The 11989-nt window shown below is 48.5% G+C and overlaps 3 protein-coding genes across 3 annotated transcripts; 1 reads left to right on the top strand and 2 right to left on the bottom strand.

The window, feature by feature from the left end:
- Positions 1 to 3377: 3377 nt before the first annotated feature.
- Positions 3378 to 5727, top strand: F4813DRAFT_349060 (uncharacterized protein). The gene has a single exon (XM_049242139.1). It carries the CDS (start codon positions 3578 to 3580, stop codon positions 5201 to 5203), a length of 1626 nt encoding a protein of 541 aa, XP_049102945.1. The 5' UTR covers positions 3378 to 3577; the 3' UTR covers positions 5204 to 5727.
- A 396-nt stretch (positions 5728 to 6123) lies between these two features.
- F4813DRAFT_271072 (nitrogen permease regulator of amino acid transport activity 3-domain-containing protein) lies at positions 6124 to 9121 on the bottom strand. Its single transcript, XM_049240372.1, has 3 exons — positions 7978 to 9121; positions 7519 to 7915; positions 6124 to 7433 (listed from the first exon to the last, which is right to left on the bottom strand). Exons 1-3 carry the CDS (start codon positions 8795 to 8797, stop codon positions 6302 to 6304), a joined length of 2349 nt encoding a protein of 782 aa, XP_049102944.1. The 5' UTR covers positions 8798 to 9121; the 3' UTR covers positions 6124 to 6301.
- Positions 9122 to 10323: 1202 nt separating this feature from the next.
- F4813DRAFT_349041 (uncharacterized protein) lies at positions 10324 to 11979 on the bottom strand. The gene is made up of 2 exons (XM_049242138.1): positions 11221 to 11979; positions 10324 to 11141 (listed from the first exon to the last, which is right to left on the bottom strand). The coding sequence occupies exons 1-2, from the start codon at positions 11475 to 11477 to the stop codon at positions 10685 to 10687; spliced, it is 714 nt and encodes a 237-aa protein (XP_049102943.1). The 5' UTR covers positions 11478 to 11979; the 3' UTR covers positions 10324 to 10684.
- Positions 11980 to 11989: the final 10 nt, after the last annotated feature.

Below are 11989 nucleotides of genomic sequence, written 5' to 3'. Positions count from 1 at the left end.
CAGATCTCGCAGTCCTCGGTCAGCCTACTAACTGATCCAGGGCATGGCCTCAATGACTGTGACTCACAATAGGGATCATGCTGACAATTTCTAAGGTTTCTACCCGCCCGGATTTCTTAAAATCCCATGTCTTCGACCACACTTTCCGATAGATCCTCGTTCTATCCTTGGGCCAAAATAAGGAGGGCACCGTGTCTCACCTAGGTGGGTGGGTTGGCTGACTTCGGCCGGGTCACGAGTCTAAGTGCCGCCCACCCTTCCCCTTTTGTCTTTCGCGAACAGGGGCCCCTCTTCATTACAATATTCCGACGATAAGATAAAGCTCAGTTGCGCGGTTCGCGGTTTAGGATGGAGTGAGGTAACTTCGTATGAGTCCGGTGAGAGTTGGGAGAGACACCTCTTTCCCCCTACCCTCCTACACACCATTATCAGTTCAGACGGGGCGATTTCCAAGTTATACCAAGTCATAGGACGCATGAATAACCTGCTTGAATAGAATAAGGTAAAATGAGATGTGGTTTGGGGGGTTTGTCATCTCACCGGGGGGTATTTTTAGACGTACATAGACATTCGAATATAAAAGCTATGCACCCCACGCCCATAACCCAATGAATGAATATTCCTGTCATCTCGACGATTGTAATTAATCAACAGGGCTGACACGACTAATTTCTAATTTATGGAACGGCTTCCTACCAACAGAAGAGGCTAATAATATTCTGATTATATTCAGTGGATTACTCCCGGGTGTAAGCTGAAAGACATCTATCAAGAAACAACACTCTGTCAACTATCGAGAGGATAATAGAGACAGCCAGCAAGCAAGCAACCAAAGTTGGACGACCTAAGGTTGTTATTTTGGACTCTTCCTCTAGCAGGACCGTTAGAATTACGGCATAGACACAGACGCGATCGACCTTGCAGGAGATCTGATCAGGGATTCGACAGACCCCCCGCGGAACCTGTCCAGATAAATACACGACAAATTCCGACAAGTGCTTGGTTTACATGGACGATATTGCCTGTTTATACTGGACTATCTCGACTTCTTCGTCCAGACCACAGCATTACACACTCAGCAATACAGAACGATTAATACGACAGCACGGGCAAACCGGAAGGCCGGAGATCTGGTCGGTAGTATCTAAAGGATATCTTGGAACGGTACAAAAGCTCCGACAGGACACGATCTCACTCTGTCGGCTGCTATCCTCAACTATACGACATCTGACCCTCGTTCGAGAAAGGTGGCTAAGTTTGGATCGTTTGGAACCTTCAGTATAGACGATCGGAAGCCGCAATCGTTAAGTGCTGCATGTGCCTTCATACATAACTGGTTAAGGGCACACGCTAGGGTCTAGCACTATCACTCACTAGCATCGAGAGCTATCTTTACACCCTACACCACCCCTAGCAACTTCCCTAGCAACTTCCCAGCAAGTTGCAGCACCACTGCGCAACCCCCCCTACATAGTACACACCTAAAAGTCAGCCAAAAGTTACCAGGTGTCCGCCCAAGGGTCTCTAAGCCTTTGTAAGCAACCAATCAATTGTCCGAGAGCGACAGGGAAGGCACATAAACGGTGCACTTGCATTGGCTTGTATTACCCTGTTCACCTTGCGCTATCCCAAGTTCTTTCCCACCTTGTCCAACATCAAATCGAGCAGTTACTTACATAGTACAACTTGTTCTCACTCGAGACCGCCTCCTGCAAGTTCCAAAACTTACCGCACGATTCCTTCTAGCTCGCATTTTCCCAACCATAAGTTAGGCAACTGGATTTGTAGGTCCACGATCTGTCAAATCCATCTGTACTACAAACAATTCTGTGCGGCCATCCTCGTCCAGTCGAACCTATCAGCACCTCTTGGTAGTTCCTCCTCGTATAGGACTTTAACCCCGGTGCTTTCGGCTCGAAGCTTCGCCCACAGCTACCTGCTACCAGCTACCAGCCAACCTACGCCCGCTCCATCTGGAAGTACATATGTATACGGGAGAGAGAGCTGACAAGAACTGCCCTACCAACGAGCTCTTCGCTACTAATAAACCAATAACCTTGCCATTCTTGCCAACCGAGTTCACCCAACCCAGGCTAGGCCACCTACATCTTCCCTCTAGTTCAAGGACTTGAACACATACATTTGTACCTTCGGCCTTTACCGCCTCGATTCCTAAGAATCCTAGGGTCCTCTTCCTCTTACACATATAGGACGAACATTCCCAACACCTGCCTTTCCCACACATCCAGCCGAATTTCCCTCTGTCTACTCTTTGATCCATATGGTCTGCTAGTCAGTCGCTTTGCGCTTCGGACTAGTATTTTGATCTGATATACGATTTATCACCTCTCGTGCAACTAGCCACACTTAATAAGAGCCGACTAATCCCGGCGTCACCTCCATGCTTACGGTCTGACAAGTCTCGTCATTTTTAACCTCTTCGTACGCTACTTAGGTGTTACCTTCCGTACCCTGCAGTTCATTGCTTTTCTGAGGTCAGAATCGCCGTCATCGAGGTTTACCGGCATTGCCTCGGTCGTCTTTCACATCTTACTGGTGTAGGGATTATAGCGATACCGCCTTTCAGATCCGACGAGGCGCAAAATATCTCTTCACTACATACCTATCCCCGAGGAAGCCAAACTTTACTTCTTTTTTTCCTCTTCCTTTTCTTTCCCACAAAGTAAAGCGCTTACTCAAACCGACCAATAAACTACACCAACGTCCATTGTTGGCCATGCGTATTCATTAACCTGTACGTATACCTTTACTTATTCATTCATTCCTCTCCGCATCTCGGACATCCCGCGTCCGACTCAATAGAACAAGGGACAAAAGTAGGAAAAAGGAATGCGAAATGAAAAAAAAAAAAAAATCTATGCGCAAATTTCCTACTACAATTTGACTTGATTTACTCTAACCAAAGATGCAATAGATATACCTCAACGCCATTCTACGTCCCGCACCCGCACCCCCATCTATATAGCTTGGATTCCACAAGATATTTTATCTAGGCGACACATTCGCGCAACGTTGTCTATTATTCATCTGCATGGCTACGTAATCTGTGGCCAACGTTAAGAAAGACGGCTTACACGACTTCGTGCATCTTTTACCCGAGGTAGATAACATATTTCTTTTTGTATTCTTGTTACATCAACGCCCTACAACATTGGCGGCTGCCTTCTATTAATATCAGTTAGGTACTTCCAGTGAGCTGAGTCTCCTCGGTGTATCAAGTTGTATCAACCCATAGTGTACCTTGATGCTTCCTTGCCCCACACACATCCCACTCCTCCCACTACTCTTCACTTCCTTCCTCCTTACATACCCACTCGTCAAACATATGTAGATGCGGGGCTGACTCTGTCCTCGACAGAATAATTATACCAGACTCCCAATTGCCGACCATATTCGACAGGGCACAATAGCCTCACATCTACTTCGCCACTGCTATAGTCCGACAATAGCTTGAGGAGCTACATATAACTGATCAACTATCGACATTTATTATTACTATTGTCGTTGTTTTCTTCTTTAGTCTTTTTTGATATTTACCAATCCGACGCCGGACGCAATGGCACAACACGCCTTCAGCCAGTTTGGTGGCGGCCAGAACGCTGGCGGCGCCAACGGCAGTGTCGACCCGAACGATCTAGCGATGTCCGGGACATACGCAGCCTCATACTCGAACAATTTCAATGGAAATAATAATTCCTCCAATTTCTTCGGCGATGACGAGTTGCTCGACACCCTCGGTAGCCCGACGGATCCTATGTCCAACCAACCCGGTATGCACAATCAAGGCCAGGATTTCGGTGGCATGAACGAGATGAACATGGGTTTTCCGCATGGCATGTATCCATCACATCAAGGAAGCCACGGCCTGCCCATGGAGCAAAACCACATGAACGGTTATTCCAACACGCCGGATGGCGATCCTATCCAGAGCCCGTTCGTCCATAGCTTCAACCAAGCGCAATTCCATCAGATGCAGCAACAACATCAACAACCATTTGGAAACTCTCTTCAATCGCCCATATCATATTCTGGCTCTCCTTTGACCGGTTCCGATCCGAACAATGAAAGTAGTGATCCCAATTACCTAAACGCCAAGTCCCGCCCTCAGCTCTCCAACATGCAGCGCAAATCATCGAGTACCCGAAGCCCGCTTACACCCAAGACTGCCGCCATGTCCACATTATCCGTGAACTCCCGGGAACAATCAGGATTTGGCGCCCAGCCAATTCGAACTACCAACGGCCATCACGAGAAGTCACCTTCGGGCCAATGGATACACACTCCCAACAGCCTTTCTTCCTTCCCCGGATCAGGCTTCTCCTCACCTATGCAACACGGTATGCAAAACCCGCAGATTGCGGATGTGCTACTTAAGGGCGGCACTTCTATGCCTACCAAATTAAATACGCCACCGAATGCAGTTTCGTCGCAAGAGATGAAGAGGAAGCGACGTCGCGAATCACATAACCTTGTTGAGCGACGGCGCCGGGACAATATCAACGAGAGGATCCAAGATCTAAGCAAACTCGTTCCAACGCATCGATTGGAAGACGAGAAAATTAGGAAGCTCATACAAAATGGCACGCCATTATCTCCTAGCCTAACCGGAATGTCTCACCCAGCGCAGGCCACCTCGGGATTAGCCGGTCCAGGCGCAAAGCGAGCTACTGGGGTGGGCAACATTACCACCGGCCTTCCTCTCGAAGAGAAGGACAAGGGCCCCAACAAGGGGGATATCCTCAACGGGGCGGTTAGCTGGACAAGAGACTTGATGTGGATGCTGCACCTTAAGCTCCAGCAACAAGAAGAACTTATCAACACCATCGTAGAACTCGGTGGCAATGTCCCACTTGGACTCACGGATGATGAGAAGCGAATGCAAACGGAATTGATGGAAGCAATGGCCAAGAACGGCCCGCATACCTTTTCATACTCTCGCTTTGCTGGATCGGGTCTGCGAGTGCCTCAGCACACCGACTACAGAGGGGACTCCTTGAACGGGTCAGACAGTGCGATCGCCGCTACCTCCGTGAGCCCCGATGGTCGAGATGGCGTAGATCTTGCAGCGGATATGGGCGATGCCGGCCAGTTCTGGAATGATCCGGATGATGACGACAGCGGCCCCGCGTCGATTAACTTCAAGGAAGAGGATGAATTCGGGATGGATCTCTCACACGATTAGTGATCTTTGGGCGTTTTATACCCCTTGCATCATCACAGCATTTTCTGGTGTTAGTCAAGCCTTTGATTGCTCATTCGATTTTTACTCGTTTGGTCATTGAGCATCATCGCCATCATCACATTTGAGTTCGGGTCTTCGGGCATTTTAGTCAGGGAAAGGATTCACTACTGCATATGGCGGCCGTTTTGGGTGGAATGGACTGGCGTTCTATCTTACATACCCCACGAGACGGTGGGAAACCGGCTCGGGGCAGCCGGGGGTGGTCTATCATTTTCATGGGTTTTGTGTCCGGGACATCCGGAACAATGGAAGGCTCTTTCGCTTGTTTCTTACACACCTTTCCCATGTCGTTTCACATTGTCTTGTCTCTTTTTTCTATGTTCCTTTAGCATCAATCATCTACGGGCTGGGTCTGATTTTCCTTCCAATGATACCTCGAGGGCTGCGGAGTTGGGGGAGGGAGGAACCATGTTTCCGAAATTGCATTCCTTTTCTTTTCCTTTTTTTTTTTTTTTTTTTTTTTTCGCATTTGCATCATCACATTGCTGATCGGGGAGTTCAATTTTATTTTATTTATCTTTAGGTTCCCACATGTAAGCCGCTGCAACCCGCTCGAAGGCGTGGTCTCGGCATCGTTTAACTTGTGTATTCGTTGACCCCCGAAATGGGAACCCGATCTGGAGAGAGGGAGAGAGGGAGGGAGGAAGAGAGAGAGAAGACATTCGGAAGGCTGAAAGGTCATATATACGCCGCTAACATATCCCGGGCTATCCTAATATTCCAATACGTTTACTTGCACGATGATATCCATGTATTTGCTTTCATGTGAACTTTTCAATTCGTACTGGTGAATCTACATATTATTTAAAATTATATCCAAGCCGGTAGCTACATAGTACATGTCTTATCCCTGACAATTATGTAGGTAAGACCCGAAGTAGTAACCCGGCTTTCATTTCTTTCGACGTGCCGTACGTTCCCGTTCCTTTTCGTCCGGGCTATTACATAAAGTTCCTACTGATACCTTGTAACTAGTCACGCTATCTACATGTATTACACGACATGTATGTATGTAGATAGGTACCTACGTAAACAAGACTACCAGTGTCTCACGCACAACAGGTACTCGCTCATCGAATTAAGCAAGTTCCACGCGTCGCGGCGCTTCAAGTCCTCGTGCAGGGCGACGCGCTCCAGGGCGTAGCGGCCGTTGAAATATTTCCAGAAATCGGGCCACTTGGCGCGAGGGTTCAGACTTGACGGCCCTGCTCCTTTCCCTTCTTTGCCTTTGTGACCACTGCTGGTGGTGGTGGTGGTGGTGGTGGCAGTAGAATGTGTGATTTTCTCCGGCAGTCTCCGGGCGATGGCAAGTAAGTACCGGGAATCCCGGTCGCCGACACGGCCGGCGTCGGCGATGATATATGGGGTTAAATGTGCGAGGTACGGGGCGTTGTTGGTAGACGGGTGGTCGGTCTGCCGGGGCGGGGGACGGCGGGCATGAGCGGCGGCTTTTTCGGCGGCGGCGAGGTGTGCGCGAGTGGCCAGACGGTCGAGGCGGGCTTGCTCGGCGGCTTGTTCGCCGGTTGTAGTCATCATTGGGGATCTTATTGTTGCGGTGGAGGACGTCATTGATATGGTGCCTGGTAGCGGCGATGATACTGCCGTCGGGCTGATGTTGCCGGCATGGTCGTCGGCAGATGCTGAGAGAGGAGGAGAAGGGGAGTGTGCGTCGTCGGGTGAGGAGTTAGGGGGTGAGGAAGATGCGTGAGAGGAGGACTCGGCGGAAATGTCGGTTGCGATGGAGGCGCGGGCTTCTTGGAGAAGTTCCTCGGCCTCGATCTCGTAGTCGACTTCATACAAGATCTCAGGCCAGACGACGACATACGCGAAGGTGCACAGTTGAGTTACCCAGCCCCCGCGCATGAGCCAGGCCAGCATGGATAGGTAGGTTGGGCGATGGTTTTTGCTAGGCGCAAACAGCTTGTAGGAGCGCGGCGCAGCTGATAGAGCTGCGAGAAACTCGGGAAGAGGGGGTGCAAGGGGGAATGCGCGCGCCCACGTTTGACTAGCTCTTGGTAGCCGGCTCATGTCGCTGTTTGGCGATAGGATATAAATGTCCCGCGCATGTAGGGGTGGGATTGCGATGGCCCGTCGCCAGAAGATGAAGTGTTGTGCGTATTTGCGCACTTGGGCTGGAGAGAGTGCCGTACCTTGACCGATCTGGTAGAATCTGTTTAACATAAGTGTAAATAGGTCTGTCCGTATAAAACTGAGGTTTGAAATATAGAAAAACAGCATCAGCCATGTTCACTTACGACATTGTCGGCTTTGAGAGCCGGACGAACTCGATCATTGCCGCTGTCGTCTCATCTGGATCGGCCTGGAGCTCTGCAATGATCTTTTTCTCGTCGCTCATGAGAAGCAGCGCAAAGTTCTTGTCGAGGAAGGCGGGATCGTTAAGACTATCTTCCTCGACGAATGTGTTTGCGGTGGTGATCCACAAGCCTTTAGAGCCGGCCTCGTCGTCGGGTGGAAGATCAGGGAGGTAGAACGTCACGGGGATCTGAACCGAATGTGTCACGGCACCTTCAGCCGTATCTAGTTGTAAGGCAGCGATCCTGTTGTGGGAGACGGCCTCGTATACATCCTGCATAGATGCTGCTAGGGAGGATATCTCTAGGATGTTTCTCCATAATGAGCTCATCTTGGTCCCTACGCATACTTTGTCAGCTTACCAATTCGTATATACTATGAAGAGTACCTTGAACACGTACTTGATTCTCGCCCCTTATCTTTTAAAGCTAGGATCCGCTTCGATTCTTTCCAAACAAAATCACTCTTCTGCTGGCTATACTTGTAAGCCTTGTTCACCTTTTTGATGATGTGAAGATAGAGATTCTCTGACAACTCCTTCGCCTCGTGCTTTTTAGGGTTCAGAATAAAGACGAGATTAAACATAGTCATCCCGCTCTTCTTTTCGTCAGCCTCGTCCGGTGGATTACCAGCAGTGGCTTCCTCAGCCAGGTCCCTGGTTTCTATTTGTGGCACATCACATGCAAGAGTAGAGGACTCGCCATATTTACTTGCCGACTCTGTATTCTCGGGCGACTTGGGCGGCTGGTATTTTGGCTGCTTCTTCTTCTTCCGCCATATCCCATTTTCCGGAACGTATATGGGATACGAAGCGAAGCAAAGCTGCTCCAGCGAAACGTGAAAGAGCTTCTTGTGAAAAGCCCGGTTAGGGGTAAGTAGACTCTCAAGATCCCTAGTGGGATAACCGGCCACATGCTCCCAAGGCACTATCTGGGAACCGCTATCGGTCTCTAGATGGTCGTCATGGTTCCAGTTCTGTAGATCGAACGACTTGGGCAGTGAGCTAGAAGGTGCCTCAAAGGGGGGATGAGACATCTGATTTAACAGTTCGTCGTCGTCGTCCAGCTCATCCCTGGGGGCACTATCTCTAGAAGGCGAAGCGCGCGGCCCCTGGATCTGAGGTGGATAGTGGAAGACGAACAACGGCCCATCGCGTAAGCGGTTGACAACTAGGGCCACGCCCAAGAAGTTGGAAGTGCTGGGTAGTATAGAGGACGCCATGTTCTCAAAGTCTGGTGTTACGGATGGCGACACAAGTCTTAGATGCAATCGTTATTTCCCTAAGCCCGAGGGTGTGTACGCATGTACGCATGTTACGCTGTGGTCTCCCGAAGACCATTTCAGCTGGTCCGTGGCGTCGCCTGTGCAAACATCATTTGACTAGAATCGGATTTAAATGATATTTCTTCCACATTGAGAAATTAGTATCTACTTTCTCACGTAGAAGGTCATTAGTAGCCACATTCATCAGGTGGTAGCAAATGCCAATGCGAGTAAAGTACCTAACGCTTGAAGTTATTCATGTAGGTAAGTATTAGATTTCTCTAGTTAATATGTACAGAATACGGAATAGATGCACTTCCACTAAGATGTAAGGTGACCCCACTTAATTAGAGTACCTTAGGTACCTAGCTACATGTATTATCGATAGCCACCGGGGCAAGTAATTAATTAACTGTCTCGTTACATAGTGAAAGACTTGAATTCTAGAATCACATTCTACAACACTTAATATAATCCCGTTTATTGCTCTATTAAATCATTTATCTAGCAAGGCCTATTTTCTATACAACGTATTTACGTCTAGTAATATGTATCCATTCTATTTGTTCCATTGCGATTATACGCCGAATTTTAAGCATTATAGCCACCAATTTATACTTGACATGATCACTTAACAGTAATGCTAGATCCCCTGGACCACCGAAGCACTTAGGACAAAGAGCTCCTAACCACCTATATATATCAGCGGTCCAGCCTCAGCAATAGTCCCCTAAGCTTCAACAGAGACGTCTTATTGCTGTTGCGTCTTGCTCGCATCCTCCTCGTAGGTAATCTTTGTAGTATCACGCTGGCCTTTACCCCAGCGACGGATGAGACCCGTAGACACCCGCCTTCTTAGCAGAGCAGGCGGTTCCACGCTGCCCAACCGCAGAAACGACCGGAAGCGGCTCTGGTTCAATTCGTCGGGCTGCAACTCCTCGGGCTTGATGGCCGACGGGTTCGACAGTACCGGCGTTAAAGACGGCGCCGCAACCTCTAGCGCGGGGACGAGAGAGTAGGATGAAAGAAGCGGCCGTATAGGCTTTGGCGCTACAACTGTCACCTCGCTCGAGTATAGGGGGGCTTGGTCTTCAGGTTGGTTGGTTGGCATCATTTTGGCTGGGTTGGCTTGGTGATATTGCTATAAAATAGATATAAACGTACTTACTGAGTTATTAATAGGAGAACTCGTAGCTTTGATGAGTGAGTAGAATATATTAGATTCGGGACAAGTTCTTATAAATGTATAGCAGCGATTATTTTGAAAGAGTAAACTACCGGCTATATTCGAAAGAACATTTAACAACCTTTGTTGTCTAGTTTAATTAAGTTATTAAGAAAGGCATTGTTGGATATAAAGCGAGCTTCGGTCTGAGTCACTCTTGTCCTGTTATGAAGAAAGAGATGTTCATCGAGGTTCATTAATAAACTTCTAGCCCAGGAAATACTCAATACGCATTGTACTCTTCACAAGTAATCCATAGCAAAAACTCAAGTAGATGAAGCTTGGCATGATGCAAATTGACAATTCGTTTTAATTACTTGTGGAATTGTTTCATTCATTTTGATAACTCACTATGTAAATGAGATCACGTCCCCATCCCGAACCCCCGATGTCCAAGGAAAATATTCCTTCATTCGTTCCGTTTCTATGCACAAAGCCCCCAGTTCCCATATTAAAGGCACATATCTAGATACACCAGCCAAATATACACGTTTAGAAAAGGGTCATAACAATTCATGACGTCATTCGATCAGTATTTGGATCTCCGGGATCCAGAGCACATCGGCAGGTCAGTTAAAGATTTAAAAATCATCTGGCTATGATAGTCATTCAACAAGCACTCATATATAACCTCCAATGAGACTCAATCCGATGCCGGCAATGACGGCTGCCATAGGAGCAGCGGCAGGTCGTGCAGCGGCATTTCCGGTGCCGATGATGAACCCCCCGGTGGTGCCGGCTTGCGTGCATTGGGCACTTTGCAAGTTGTAACAAGCCTCGGATGATAGGCTTGAGCAAACAGATGTTGCCGACGGCGCGGGAAGCCCGGTAGCTTGCGTGGCAGCAACCGTCGTCCCACCGCCTCCCGGAACCACGATAGTCACGCCATAAGCTGCGCTACTTCCAGCTAATCCCGAAACACACGATGCGTAATTCCTCGAGCACTGGTTGACAGCTGATGTACACGCCACTGAATTCGCAAACGACGTCGGTATATATGGAAACGAGAAGTACGTGTTGCTCACGTAGGACACAGAGAGCGTTGGACCGGTTGGCGCCACTCCTGTACACGTTGCTCTACAATTCAAGCAGATATGTAAGCTTCGAACAACAAATCATATCCTAGAATTCAGATACTCTCCATAGGATTACTTACGTAGTAGGGCAACAGGCCGCTGAACTATAGGCATCCAAAGCGCATAGCTGTCCATTCTGACAGCAAGTTCCTTCGAAGACGGGACCCCGGTCCTCGCAACTGAAAAAATTGTCGGGGCAATCGATCGCTCTCTTATGGACGGGTGAGAAGTCCTCGAAAGTCCCGTACTCGAGCGGATTGACGATGGAATCAGCGAGCGCAAGTGTGGTCGCAGTTATCGAAAGGAGCGCGACATGTCGGCAGGACGTCAACCGCATCTTCTATCCAGGATTTCCGCGAGCATCAAGTTGAACGTTCACCTCCGCACCAGGCGGTCGCGCGGGCTTATAAGAGCGAGGAATTCGATACGAGAAACAATCGGATAGAGCAGGTATTGAGTATCTGGATTGGGTATGTGGTATTTTTAATTCACAGCTGACGACGCTGCAGACACGAGGTGGGGAGAGTCGTTGGGTGGCAGCGCGCTACTGGTCTTTACCGATTGTTATGTATGCGAGCTTGAGGTATGAATGTATACCTAGGTAGGTAGGTAGGTGTATAAGCGTATAAGCGGATAAGTGTGTAAAGTGTATAAGTGTAAGTGGCTAAGGCGAGCTATTATAAGTCGAGGTGAGATTGGTAAATTTAAGGCGGAAAGACACAAGACTCGGTTCAAATTATAAATTAATGTTTCAAATAGGAGAAAGTCGGATATTGAACTAGATAAGAATTATCAAGTAGGTACGACAGCACAACATGTGCAAACAGCAGAGCACCTGTGCTAGCTAAG

The sequence above is a fragment of the Daldinia decipiens genome, assembly GCF_022478715.1.
Source record: "Daldinia decipiens strain CBS 113046 unplaced genomic scaffold F4813scaffold_5, whole genome shotgun sequence".
NCBI classification, from domain to species: domain Eukaryota; kingdom Fungi; phylum Ascomycota; class Sordariomycetes; order Xylariales; family Hypoxylaceae; genus Daldinia; species Daldinia decipiens.
This window is presented reverse-complemented; position numbering and strand designations above follow the sequence as displayed.